Source organism: Hypanus sabinus, chromosome 9, assembly GCF_030144855.1.
Source record: "Hypanus sabinus isolate sHypSab1 chromosome 9, sHypSab1.hap1, whole genome shotgun sequence".
Lineage (NCBI taxonomy): Eukaryota > Metazoa > Chordata > Chondrichthyes > Myliobatiformes > Dasyatidae > Hypanus > Hypanus sabinus.
In genome coordinates, this window is record NC_082714.1 from 114,637,885 (window position 1) to 114,652,834 (window position 14,950).

General features: G+C 39.4%; 1 protein-coding gene across 1 annotated transcript in view; it reads right to left on the bottom strand.

The window, feature by feature from the left end:
• Window positions 1-744: 744 nt before the first annotated feature.
• The window catches only part of LOC132400112 (uncharacterized), a 134,389-nt gene continuing 120,183 nt past the window's right edge, over window positions 745-14,950 (bottom strand). Inside the window, exons 24-30 of the mRNA XM_059981189.1 lie at window positions 10,014-10,140; window positions 8,742-8,845; window positions 8,023-8,265; window positions 6,712-6,984; window positions 6,139-6,299; window positions 3,329-3,462; window positions 745-895 (exon numbers count right to left, since the gene is read on the bottom strand). Of these exons, the coding sequence (XP_059837172.1) occupies window positions 745-895; window positions 3,329-3,462; window positions 6,139-6,299; window positions 6,712-6,984; window positions 8,023-8,265; window positions 8,742-8,845; window positions 10,014-10,140 (1,193 nt within the window). The remainder of the gene's footprint in view (window positions 896-3,328; window positions 3,463-6,138; window positions 6,300-6,711; window positions 6,985-8,022; window positions 8,266-8,741; window positions 8,846-10,013; window positions 10,141-14,950) is intronic.

The window sequence follows — 14,950 nt, forward strand, 5'->3', positions numbered from 1 at the left end:
AATGTGGAAATATTTAATGGAGATAAATTTGAAATGTACACAGATTTGAATAGTGTACTAATGAGTAGTCCTATGTCAAAAAATGGCAATGAGTGGACAGGAGAACCACCATACTTGCCTAAATATGGAGGCCTAAGGTTTGCTGGAAATGAAGCCTCATCTGTATAATGGCCAACTGCAGATGTAAATAGTGTTCCCTGATGCTGTTCCTACATCAGTAGCTTTGTGAATTATCTGTCTCAGGCATCTGGATGTTATGTTGGTGGAGGGGGAGAATAGTTGCTGTGAAGACATCAGAAATGAACTTACTTCTCTCACTCTGCATTAAGCACAAAACAGAGGTAATGAATAAACTGCTCTTTATTGGGCTTGGGCGCTGGTCAAGTTGCCCTAGTCCTGAAAAAGATTGCTATGTTTTTGTTTCTCTCCAATGTAGCAGAAAATTCCAAAAGAAACATTGGGAACTGATTATCCTACTTAAAATCAAAGAATGAATTTTGAACAAAGTCTAATAACAATCTGATTGTTGGGCATTTTACCTAGAAATTGGACACTGTGTAGACTAAGTTCTCATCAACAATTCCCATCCTTAGAATGCACAATCACAATCACTGATACAACAGAAATATAGATTCATAATCATAAACATTCTGATTAATGGTGATTGAAACAGTTTATATAAGGTAACAGACACAACTTTTGTCAGTAAGCTTATAGGATTAGCTATCAGTTAATCAGTTTAGTTTAACGCCATTGGACTGGAATATTACAGAATCCTTTCACATCCTTCATTCTGTTGCAGTCAAAATCCACCATTAATTTCCGTAATCCTGCTTTATAGGGGACGAATGGAAATTCACTTCTAATTTTATCGTTGGCCTTTATCTCTGGGACCCTGGTACAATACAAAGACAACATTACTGGTTAAACATTTTTAGGGATTTTGAAAGAAATTAAAATCAGTCTATAGCAAAGCTGTAAAATAGTATTGATCTGTAGAATTCTCAGCATTCATTTATCATACCCAAAACCATTTGTCAGCAGAGCCTTTGATACTGCAATATTCAGGGAGAGACTTGGGCAGCTAGTCAAAGTCTTGGAGAAAGCAAGAGATTTTAATGAGTAGCTTAAAAAGAAGAAAGGATTCATGGCTGCTGCCTCACATCTCCAGTAACCCAAGTCTGATCCCGATCTCTTGTGCTGTCTAAGAGGAGCTAACATATTTACACATTCTCCCGAGGACTGGCCATTTTCTCACTTGGTGCTCTAGTTTTCACTTATATCCCAAAGATGTCAATTGGTTCAATCACCTCTCCAGAGAAGAGATTTAGTGACGATGGATGTTTGACCTGTGGCATGGACTTGGTGGAATAAAGAGCCTGTTCCTACGATGCTGTATGATTCTGTGACTCTGAGGGTTTGGGAATTGTAGAGCTTTTGGGAGGAGTTTGGAGCTTAGATCCTCCAAAAGAAAATTGTCATGGTAATTTAGTTAAATTTAACACGCATCCATGGATAAGAGCTGGAAGAGTTCAGATACCTTAACAGATTCTAGGGCAGTGTGAAATAGAAAGAATACATAAAGTAATCTATGGAAGAATTTGAAAATAAACAAACAAAATTTAAACCTGAAACACTGATAGATGAAAATCTTATATTTCCATACTTCAGGACATTGTGGGAGCCTTTATAGCATTCTTTAATGGTATAACCTTTTCCATCTCCCAAACATTGCATTTCTTCTGACATTATGAAGAACCATCTTCCACCACCACCCAGTCCTTATATTTACCTCAAATCCAGCCATGATCTTTTGGAATTTTTATTTTTGTTGTTTGAAGTTTTATTCCTTTACTGGACAAAAGGAATATTTTGAGGCAGCAAATTGGATCAACTTTTAAATGTGCAGTGAATTCCAGTTAAAAGGGACAAATCAGATATTTTGGACAGCTTGGCTCCACTAAGCAGCCATCCAAATTAGGTGAAGTTTCACAGAAATAGTTAAAAATGTATAAAAAAAAGTCAACTACCATTTAACTGAGTATCGAATTATGTATTTAAATGAAATACAGAACAAATTAGAACACAATCGATAGTACTATAGTACTGTAGCTGTGTTTTACACGCAGCGTTAAAATAACGACACGGAGTCGGTAAACTACAGTTAAAGAAAGATCTTATTCGAACTTCACAGCCTTGCTTTAAAGCCTCCCTGATCCTGCCCTCCCCGGGCGCGGATGCTGTAGGGGCACGTACTCACAATCCCCCGCAGGCTTTTCCCTTTGTTGGTGAAGCAGACCTGGCGCCCTTTTGGAACTGGCCTTTGTGCTGGCGCACTGGCTATTTGTGAGCTGGTTCGAGTGCGCTAGGAAGTAGGTCGCCACAGTACTATAAAATTATGAGTACATTTGTTCCTAATAGTTCTTGACAGAGGAATTCATACAGTGTATGCTGCTGCCTTCTTTTGATTGACTGTAAATTAAGAAAATCAGCGTAGGCACCTTTTTCCAGTGTTATTGGAATCTTCCTTTTCATTGTAACATTCAAGATGATTGTTGACACCTTCAAATTCTTCATAGTTCCTAGCTTGTTGAAGTTGTGAAAATCGTTTCATTTTCACTCCCAGCCCTTTTTGGCATCTCCTAGCCTGACTGCTTGAAACCGTAAAAAAATTCTTCACTCTAAGCATGATGTAGACTCTAATGGCCACACAAATGTATGCATCTGACACCAGTTAGAAACTGCTTAGCAACAGTCTCCTGTCACAAGTAAGCAGCATAGTGTCCCAAATAAGCAAACAGGATCCTGACTATTTTCTTGATTTTTTTTTCCCTTTAAGTGCTGTCCCAAATAGTGGCTGCCCTGATTAACCAGTGGCCTGATTAACTAGAATCCACTGTATTTCCAAGCAATAAATTTTCTCTGATGAAGGGTTTCGGCCCGAAACATCGTTATTACCTCCTCCCATAGATGCTGTCTGGCCTGCTGAGTTCTGCCAGCATTTCGTGTTTTTTAAAATTTTCTCTGTTGACTATTTATAAAGATTGGTCAATGGTTGGTTGTTATTTTCTTTGCTGGTATGAAGCCATCCATTTCATTCCACACTTGAAGTTGAACTTTATCCTCAGCTGTCCTCTATGTCTGCTATATGTCAGAAGAAGCTGAATTATTTCATGCTGGTGAAAGTGATTTTTGCTTTGCGCAGGCTTACAGAGAGAAGACAGAAATATGGTGCACAATTCAAAGGGATACCTGAGAGATTTTTGCATTCAAAAGCTGATTATTTATTTGTTCCATACTGTGTTCAGAAGCTGCTCCTTCTCCTTACCTGATTTTTAACATGCCATCAATCAGTCCTGCTCCTTCTATCGTGAAGACGCAATCAAAGAGTGGCTCAGACAGTGGATTCTGGAAAGTGATTTCTGCAGTTATCTCACGCATCAGAAAGGCATTCCCCGATATCTGAAGAAACAAATTTGTTACATGCTGTGATTATTCATTATTCCAAACTGCTAAAAAAGGTCAAATTAATTTATGTTATATGTCCATGGCCCTAATGTAATATTTTCTGTTTCCAAGTAAGATAAAATCTTATCTTAAAGATTTCTAAAGAGTAAGAGAACTCGTCTTCACTACCGGGGAATATTCTCTTACTGATTTGAAGACTTGGAGCTCTAAATTGCTTTCCATCCATATGTATTTGAAGCTGATGCCAGCAGTTTTGATAGAGAATTCACAATGTCAGTAGAGATGGAAAATGTGCTTGGAATCCTCCTTCCCTCACGATTACTCTTATTTGCCACATTCAGTTAGTTTGAAGTAATTTTAGCCACTGCACTGTTTAACTGGAAATTTCCATGAAAATGAAGGCTTTTGCATTGTCTGTTTATTAAGCTGAATCGATCTATGTGCAGATGGTTTCTAGTTTAAGCAGAAAGTGAGAGGGTAAAAGACAAAGCAAGAGTAATTAAGAATATTGGAGAAGAAAGAGGAAAAGCCAAAGGCGTTGATGTTGGATGGAAAGGGGGAGGACAATTCTCACAATTTTAGTCATAGCTCTGTGATGGATGGGAGGACCTGGAGGTGGTGCTTTGGGATGAATGGGAAACAGTGCTGAATGAATCCCAGTGTCAGCTAAAAGCAGTGTGAGGGACAGTGCCAGCACAAAGCAGGTCAGCTCTGAAGGGTGGGGGGGGGGGGGGGAGGGTGGTAGATGCAATATGTAAACAATTCATGCTGTCCCATAAGTACACATTTTACACTAGTCACCATCCAGGCCATGTTCTTTTCTCATTGCTGACATTGCAGAGAAGTCCAGGGTCAGGAACAACGATTATCCTTCATCCATCTATCTCCTGAACCAGTGTGGGTAACTTCACTAGCCTTAACCAACTCTCCATGCTCCTCAACTCTTCCTTTGCTCCATTGATGACTGCTTTGGGGTTCGTAAATTTCATCAACTTTGCCTCCAACTTCCAGCCTGCCCTTAAATTCACTTGGTTCATTTCTGACACCTCCCTCCTCTTTCTCAATCTCTCTGTCTTCGTCTCTGGAGACAAGCTGTCTACCAATACCTAATGCTACCATGGCTATCTTGAAGATACCTCTTCCCACCCTGTCTCCTGCAAAAATATTACTCAGTTTATTCAATTCCTTCGTCTCTGCCTGATCTGTTCCCAGAGTGAGGCTTCCCTTTCTAGGACATCAGAGGACATCTCCTTCTTCAAAGAATGGTGTTTCTCTTCCTCCACCATTGATGCTGCTCTCACCTACATCTCCATTTTCCAGATCACCCCATCCTCCTGCTGACTTAACAGGGATAGAATTCCTCGTTTCCTAACATACCATCCCATGAATTTCCACACCCGAATCATCCATGTACTGTACCTGTCCAAACTTCTCTCAAACATTGAAATCTAGCTTGCATGCAGTTCTTGCATTAGCCTCTCATTCCACACTCTCACAACCCTCTGAGTGAAGAAGGTTCCTCTCATTTTCCATTAAACTTTTCACTCTTAACCCATGACCTCTAGTTGTACTTTCAACCAACCTCAGTGGAAAAAGCCTGCTTGCATTTACCCTATCTATACCCCTCATAATTTTGTACAACTCTATCAAATCTCCCCTCAAACTTCTGCATTCCAAGGAATAAAGTCCTCACCTATTCAATCTTTCCTAATAACTCCAGTCCTCCAGTACTGGTAACAACCTTGTAAATTTTCTTTGTACTCTCTCAAACTTATTCACATCTTTCTTGTAAAGTAGGTGACCAAAACTGCACACAATACTCCAGATTAGGCCTCATTGATACCTTATAAAACATGTTTGTATCTTTTCCATTATATATCTTTGTTCTGACGGATCTCAGGGTAGCATATGGTGACAAATACATACTTTGATAATAAATTTATTTTGAATTTGAACTTTCATTCCCATTTGTCTCTTCTCCCTAATGCTACCATACATCTATCCATTAGGGGCAATTTACAGCGACTAATTAACCTACCAACTTGGTTGTTTCTGGGAAGAGGGAGGAAAGCAGAGAGAAACCCATGTCAGCTTTTGAAGAAATTTCCCACAGGCATCACCTGAGATTCAGAAGTGATCCTGGGCTACTTGAGTTGTGTGGCTGCAGTTCTATCAGCTGCACCAGTGTACTGTTCCCAAAAAGAGAATGGGAAAAGAAGAAGAAATTTCTTGTATTCTAGCATTAAATACAACTGCACTGTATTTTCTGTTTCTAAGTAACATAAAATTTTATCTTAAAGATTTCTAAAGAATAAGAGAACAATCACTCTTCTTCACTACTGGGGAACATTCTCTTACTAAGTTGATGACTTGGAGCTCTAAATTGTTTATAAAAACCTATAAACAACCCAAATTGTTTAGGTTGTTTCTAAAAGCCTAATCATTTTTAAATTAAGTTATTAATGAAAGCAGTCCAGTTTAGCTTCATGTCAATTCACATGTGGTCTTATGCTGTGAAAGGTTATGGTTGCAAAACTTTCTCTCTATCAAAACAAGGCAATTACACTATTGAATGAGATCAGGGAATATGATGAAGTATCCCCATAGATGGACTGATAATTTTGGTGTCTGCGGTGAAAATGTAGTTCATAGTTTGTTGAAGTTTATTACTTTTATGCTGACAGCAGGTCTGACCACAATAATGTCCCTCATTGCCACCACACTTTCATTTGTTCTTGCATCAGCTACCACAGCAATCAGCTTGATCAGTTGATGATTTTCCAGACAGTTGCAAAATTCTCTGAAAGGAATGTCTAGATGCACTGTTTTGACTGAAATAAAAAATATAAAACAGGGAATATTAAAATAATGTAATAGTTTATATGAAATATTAATTTCACACCTACATATATATTCACAAGCCTCAATGCATCACAAAGGAGTTGAAGTTATGGAATAAGATTAAGAGAGCCATTTATCAGCCTATGCCTGAATATTTACTTGGTCTTGCTTTGTGTGCTGAGAGCTCTGAATGGACAGAACATTCTATAATATCAGTGAACATTCCCACTGTTGTCTTTATGATGGAAAGAAGATCACTAATGAGCAGCTGGTGTTGTAAGTGTGATGTTTTCAAATGTCATTCGGGTATTTGGGCAGATACGACTAAATCTTAAAAGAGATTATTTCCTAAAATAGCAAAAGAACAGAGGCACAACGCAATATCACTAGAAATTTCGTTACCTTCATTCTTATCAACTACAATTCTGTTCATACTCTGAGCCATAACTTGTTTCACAGGTTGTCCAGTATATCTCAGTATTTGGGAGGTAAGGTGAAGGTTGAAAATCCTCCTTTCTAAGCTGTGATTGGAGATGTTCACAAAAGCATGAATATCAGATCCATGTTTTACTGATGCATCAGCTTTCAGTTGCACAAGGAATTGCACTTCTTGTGCAGGTTCCAGTTTATTTCTCAATCGGGCTTCATTAACTATTTCTCTTTCTTCTTGAGACCCTAAATATATTGAAAAACACATTTATTAAAACAAGAAAAAGCAGGCAATAGATAATTTATTCATTTTTCTGATTGCTTTGTTTGAAATTATGAACAGATTTTTTACATCCTTGACCTACTGCAATTTGCCTGCCTCAGAACACTGTCTACAGAAGATGTCATCTCCCCGTCTCCTGGCCCAACACATCTCTCAAGCACCTGGATGGTAAAGACACCTTTGACAGACTATTGCTTATTGACTACAGCTCAACATTTTAAGTGAGTCATAGCCAATCTCTGGACCCTAGTTATAAATGCCTCCCTCTGCAATTGGATCTTTGACTTCCCGACTGACATTACAATCAGTAACTCTAGGCAGTGACACCTCTGGCTCGATTATTCTAAATACCAGTGCTCCACAAGCCTGCATACTCATGGCTCCGTGGGTTGAATCTGCTCTAACTCCATTTATAAGTTTGCAAATTATACCACTGTAGTGGGCTGTATTACAAACAATATCATGTTGGAGTACAGGAAGAAGGTTGAGAGCCTTGTAGTATAAACTATCCCCCTCAATGTCAGTACTGTAGTAGAAAAAGTCTGGTCACTGACATTAGGAAGGGGAGGGGGTTGGTGCTCTGCTCCAGCTTACATCAATGGAATTCGGGTTGAGAGGATTGAGAGCTTCAAGTTCCTAGAAATGAACATTACCAATAGCCTGCCTTAATGCATCCACATAGACATCATGGTCAAGAAAGTTCACCAGCGCTTCGACTTCCTCAGGAGGCTAAGGAAATCTGGAATGCCTCATCAACTCCTAACAATTTTTATTGAAGCACCATAGAAAGCATCCTATCTGGATGCATAACAGCTTGAAATGGCAACTGCTCTATATGACTGCATGAAACTACAGGGAGCTTTGGGAACAGCTCAGGATTTCATGCAGCTATTTTTTTGTATTTGCTATAAAACGTGATTTTTTAATGTTGTATTATGATATGCTGGAGTAATAAAAATTTCTAACAAGTATATTTTCTCACAGGTACTTCCTTTGCTTACCCTCACGATGCTTGTAATTGTGAGTGATGTCTTCACGATAACTACTGTTGCAGCTCTTGGTGCTGATACATTTGCCTACACGACGAGTGTCAACAGATAGCTTCGTTTTTTTGCCGTTCCTTAATCTTAACCATGTTACCACATCTGCATTGACCTCCGCAAAAACGAAAGGGACATCATACTTCATCTCCACTGCCCCTTCTTGAATTGCTTTCACTGGGGCAGGTCCACAGCAGTAAATTCCTAAAAAGAAAAGCACGGACATGATTGAGAAAAAATAATTAATCAATGTAAGAATAATCTTCAATTTAACAAGTCCCTTCCAGAAGCCCAGACTGGCTAGAGGTGTTTAGAAATGACATACTGCTATGGATCTGCAAGCCTCCACTTTCATGCTTTGCTAGGCAAGAGCATTGAAATAATTGTGCACCCTCACATCTGGAAGCAGCAAAAATGACATGAAAACATTAGATTTTGGTACTTACTGGGCCAACTTAACAAATAAAAGTCAAATTTCTCCGAGAAGCCCAAAACCAATTAACCTGTTATTGATCATATCAGAGTGACTAAGTCAGGATTATGAAAAGAGATGAAATGCATGAGGAGAACTATAATCTTGATGCAAGATCTTGCAGTTGAATTATTTTACAAACTTCCTCTGCTGTTGGCTTTTATATTTATAGTCCGGGCAATGACCCAATATTTTATTTTAGCCATACCTTCACTCTTCTCCTGTGGAGTTGGGTCCAGAACCTGCCATCCATCATAACCTGCCTTTAGGTCATTTCGTGCCATCCAACTCTCCACCCAGACGTGGAAGTTCCTGCATCATAGGAAGAAATATCGCAACACAGATACTATAGGTGATTGGTTCATTTCCTAGTAACTCTAGTCACAAATTCAGTCTCTTTCATTTCATTAAAAAGAAAGTGAACATTTCCTTTTACAAAGTGAATCCCAGTCTTTATCTTAAAGCATTTATACCTACTCCCAGTAATGTATTTGTGATAGGTCTGATAAATTTTTATCTCTCGGTTGAAAATGTATTCAGCAGGACTTTGAATGATGAATTGTTCTAAGAGCAAAGCATGTAACATGAATATTTCAGAACTATTTGTGGGGAAGATTAGATATCTGGCAATGTCCTCTCAAAGTTCAAAGTAAATTTGTTATCAGAGTATATAGAGTGCCTATAAAAACATTCACCACCAACACCGCCCCCCCCCCCCAAGACGTTCTCATGTTTTATTGTTTTACAACATTGAACCACAGTGGATTTAATTTGGTTCTTTTGATACTGATCAACAGAAAAATACTTTTTTGTGTCAAAGATCTCTACAAAGTGATCTAAATTAATTACAAATATAAAACACAAAATAAATTGATTGCTTAAGTAGTCACCCCCTTCAAGTCAGTATTTAGTAGATGCACCTTTGGCAGCAATGACAGCCTTGAGTCTGTGTGGATAGGTCTCTATCAGCTTTGCACATCTGGACACATCCCCGTTCTTCTTTACAAAACGGCTCAAGCTCTGTCAGATGGCACGGGAAACAAGAGTGAACAGCCCTTTTCAAGTCCAGCCACAAATTGAGGTCTGGACTCAGACTTGGCCACTCCAGAGTATTAACTTTGTTTATAAGCCATTCTGGTGTGGCTTTTGCTTTTTGCTTTGGGTCATTGCCTTTCTGGCAAACATACCTTCTCCCAAGTCACAGTATAGGTACATAAGTATAAATGTTCACCTCAGACAGAGCAGATGCACATTTCTACAGAAAATAATGGATTAAATGTGCTTGATGGATGTTGGTCTCAAACATTGGAGCATAATTTCTGAAGGATAAATATCCAAGAGCTTAAACTAACATTTTCATTTTAGAATGAAATCATATACACTGTCTAATCCAATAGGTTTGATTATGAGTTTCAATTTAAAGTAATAACAATTGAAATTATTCCTGTATTAAATTTTAATTAATACCATTGTGACTCACCATGTTTGTTCACCAAGCAGTTTCCCAGAGTCATCTATTTCTTCCTCGATTGTTAAGTTGCCGTTTGTGTCATGAGCAGAGTTAAAGTTTGTGACAACACGAGAAGGAATTCCCAGGCATCTCAAAACTGCAGGAATGTAAAAGAAATAGAATTGAATAAAACTGCTGAAGAATCATCCACTATACCCTGTTAGAGGGCTATTGGGGTTAGCCCATGTAGCAATTAATTAACTTCAGGCACTGGTCTTCAGATTCAAATATGCATTGAAGATAAAATCTGAAACAATGGGTAGGCAACGCTGACTTAAATTCATTTCTTGTGTGTATTTGGGTGCCTATACATGGGAACACGAGGCATCACAAACACGAAGAGCCGAACTGGTAGATATTAAAGTAGTGTGTGTGCACGTGCATGTGTGTTTATTTAACAGACAAAACTTTGTCTGTTAAGTGGTAAGATGGATCCACCAATTGTGAAGGATGGTTATTGAAGGTTTGGGCTCCCTTCTCTACTCCCTTTACATCCATGACTGTGCTGCCACACACAGCTCCAATCTGCTAATCAAATTCACATATGACATGACTTTGATCAGCCTTATTTCTAGTGGTGATGAGACAGCCTACAGAGGAGAGATTGACACCCTGACACGGTGGTACTCTCCATCAATGTCCAAAAAACAAAAGAGCTGATTGTGGATTACAGGAGGAACAGAGATAGGCTTGGCTCGATCAACATCAATGAGTCTGCAGTTGAGAGGGTGAGTAGTTTCAAGTTCCTCGATATACACATACTGATGATCTCACCTGGACTACATACACCCGCTTTGTGGCATAAAAAGCACAACAGCGTCTCTCCCGCCTCAAGTGACTGAAGAAGTTTGGCATGAACTCCCAGATCCTTAAGACCTTCGACAAAGCACCATTGATAGCATCCAGACTGGCTGTATCACTGCCTGATACTGGAACTGCTCCAACCTTGATCACTGGGAACTGCAGACAGTGGTACCAACAACCCAGCCCATCTGTGGATGTGAACTTCCCTCCATTGAGGACATTTATAGCAGCAAGTGCAAAAAGAAGGCCTGTGAGATCATTAGGGACACCAGTTAGCCCAACTATAAACTGTTCCAGCTGCTTCTGCCTGGCATATGGTACCACAGCATTAAAGCCAGGACCATCTATTAGAAAGACTATTAGACTTACAAATTCACTTGTCTGGACATTGCAACGGAGTCACAAAGCAAAGATTTTTACCCCCTCACATTGTGGGATGGATGTAAGATCTAAATAAATTCTAATTCTCAGCACACCAAAAATCAGCAGTCAAATCCACCAAGCACATCAAGGCATTGAAAACTGTTGCCTATGAGCAAGTCAAACCAGGTGGACTATTGTTCCTTTAGTGAATTGGTCTGAAACCCAAACAGCTTCGCTACTCTTGAGTGTTGACAAAGGATTTGCTCTGTGTCTGAGATCATGCATGCTCTTCATTTTCTCACATGGTGCTGTCCCAAAATTTCTCACAATGGGAGATTATGTAAAGTGTTGTGAAGCATGCAGAAAATGGCACAAAAATCATGCTGAGACTTTCTGCCTCACAGAATTCCCAGCCGCTTTGTAGCAAATTGCAGGCATAGAGATTTTTGGATCGAAAAGAGACAAATATCTTCTCACATGATTACTACTCATGGAATGTTGAAGTGTCCAAGCTGTCCTCTACATCCTCAGCAGCAGTTCTACAGCACCTGAAAGTTCTATTCACTTGCCATAGAATATCAGAGACTCCTGGGTCAGAGAACTGTCCAGAATCAGAGTCAAGTTTATTATCACTGGAAACTCAAGAAAATCTGCAGATGCTGGAAATTCAAGCAACACACATAAAATGCTGATGGAACGCAGCAGGCCAGGCAGCATGTATAGGAAGAAATACAGTCAACATTTCAGGTCAAGACCCTTCATCAGGACTAATGGAAAAAAGAGATAGTAAGAGATTTGAAAGTGGGACAGGGAGGGGGAGACCCGAAATGGTAGGAGAAGACAGGAGGGGGAGGGATGAAGCTAAGAGCTGGGAAGTTGTTTGGCAAAAGGGATACAAGGCTGGAGAAGATAGCCTCTAACCTGATAGCATGAACATTGATTTATCTAACTTCCATTAATTCCCCTCCTCCCCTTCTTACCCCATCCTTTATGTTTAATTTTTAAAAAAATTCTCTCTTTCTCTCTCACAATAACTCCTTGCTTGTTCTCCATTTTCCTCTGGTGCTCCCTTCCCCCTTTGTTTCTTTCAAGGCCCTTTGTCCTATGATACTCCCCCTTCTCCAAGTGAGGAAATTGAAGACCCTGTTGCACAGGGAGGTATCAAGGGCTAGGTCTTGGAGCTTAGTGGTTAGTTTTGAGGGGATGAGAGTGTTGAATACTGAGCTGTAGTCAATGATGATGATACAAAGATAGGTTGGCGGGGGGTGGGGTGGTTGACAGATGGCAGTCAGGAAGCAGCAAGTCTACAGAAGGACTTCCTTGACATTACTGACATGAAAGGAGAGGGCAGTACGATGGTGGTGCCATTGGATGCAGTAGCCTCCCTAGGTCTAACCAAAGGTATGATTGTTTGTCCTTTATGTCTTTTTTTTATCACAAGACACTGCTGGATAGTATGAACATGAGATACTGTGGGTCTAGCCCACTTGCGATGGAGCTGGACTTGTTGTGCACCATATTGCAACCTGTTCAGCCACCAAGGGACGGAGGCATTAGTGGCACATGGACACAGTGCATAATCTCAAGGACAATCCAATGATTGTCCTGGACGTTTCTGTTGTGGTCACTTGGTGGAAGAGAAGCTGGATTGCGTTCAACTGCAGCTGCACTGCAAGATGAGGGGAACTACTTCAGGCTGTTCTGGCAGAAAAGTGGCTCCAGGACAATATCCACGCACTATCAATCTACAGACCTCAACACTCAGAATCTTCAGCTATAGTATCATTTTTTTGTAACTGTGTTTCTTCTGCTATCCTAATTATATATGTGTTTTGTGCTGTGTGCTATAGTTCTGTGTTTTGCACCTTAGCTCTAGAGGAATGCTGCTTCATTTGGCTGTATTCATGTATATGGTTGGTTGGTAATTAAATTTGAACTTGAAGAGCATTCCAATGCATGCAACTTCATGCTCTACATGTTCCAGAGCTGAGTGAAGAGCCAGTGAAGTGGCATTTGCTGATAACTTGTTATAGCAGAGTCAACATTTGAGCAGATCCCCAGGCTGGAGTTTCGTCATCATCATCATCAGGTGCCATGCCCAGTTTGAGCTTTGACTGCCATGGTCCACACACTCCTGTTTCGGGTCAAGTGGATCAATTCATTGGTATTCATTTCCAGTTCTCTGGCTGCTCTCTCCATCATGATTTGCCTTTGCCTTCCTCTTGCTTTCTTCCCTTCGATCTTTCCCGTAATTACTGTGCATTCTAACTCCTCTTTCCTAATCACATGTCCAATGAAGTTACATTGCTTTTTCATTATCTTATACATTATTTCTCTTTTGTGCTTGCGCTGTTCATGACATCCTCATTAAATATCCGTTTCATCCATGATATTCTTTGCACCCTCCTCAAAAATCACATCTCATGCCTAGTTTATTGTTGGTCAGTATACTCTTCATTCTCATAAAGGTGTCTTTTGCCATCCCTATTCTTCTTTTGATGTCCATGTCACACCTGCCAGCTGATGTCACCCAGCTTCCTAAGTAGCAAAAGTCCTGTACTTGTGTTATGTCTTCCTTGTTTATTCTCAGCCTGCAGATAGGATTCTCTTTCTTTTCGGATATCACCATACATTCTGTCCTTTTGCAATTGTTAGATAGACCCATTTTTGCACTTCCTTCAACAACTATATCAATTAAGTTTTCTAGTTCTTCCTCCGTACTTGCAATTAACACAGTGTCACCCACATATCTAAAATTATTGATGTTTTCACCCCCAACTTTAATACCCAAGATTTCTCTTATTTTTTGTAATATTGTTTCACTGTACACATTAAACAAATCAGGGGAGAAAACATACCCTTGCCTAACACCTCTCTTGATTTTCATAAACTGACTCACTTCTCCATCTATTCTTACAGTGACAGTTTGTTCCCAGTACAGATTTTTGATTAGCGGAGGTCTTTCAAATCTAGATCTAGAGTTTCCTGTAATATTTCAAATAATGTATTGTGTTTCACTTTATCAAATGTTTTTGTGTAGTTGATAAAACAAGCAGACAAATCTTTTTGCACTTGAATAGCTCCTTCTGATAGTATCCTTAACATCAATATCACATTTCTTGTACCTTTGTCTTTCACAAAACCACATTGTTCTTTACCTACTTCAGCTTGTATCTTACTTTTAGCTCTTGTCATCAAGATTCTTAGAAGTATCTTAGTGATATGACTCATTAAACTTGTGATCCTATGTAATTCACATTCTATTGCTCCAGGTTTCTTAGGAAGAGTGATAAATAATGATTTTTTCATTTCTTCTGGTATTATTCCAGTCTCATAAATGTCATTGATTAGATCAGTAAGTTTTTCAATTCCATAATCTTCAAGGGCACTAATTTGTTCTATTACTAATTCATCAGGAACTGCTGCCTAGCCTTTCTTCATCTTATTTATTGCATTACCAACTTCAGATTTTTTCAGAACTTCCAGCAAGAGTTTATATATTTCATAACCAGCCTCTCAAAGTACTTTATCACACAGATGTAAGTACATCTGGAAGGTAGTCATTGAGGTAGGTTACCTTGTTCTTCTTGGGCACCAGTATGATTGAAGCCTGCACGAAGCAGGTGGGAACCTCAGACTGCAGAAGCAAGAGTTTGAAGATGTCAGTAAACACTCCAGCCAGTTGATTAGCAAAGGTCTTCAGTTCTTGACCAGGTACACTGTCTAGGCTGGATGCTTTC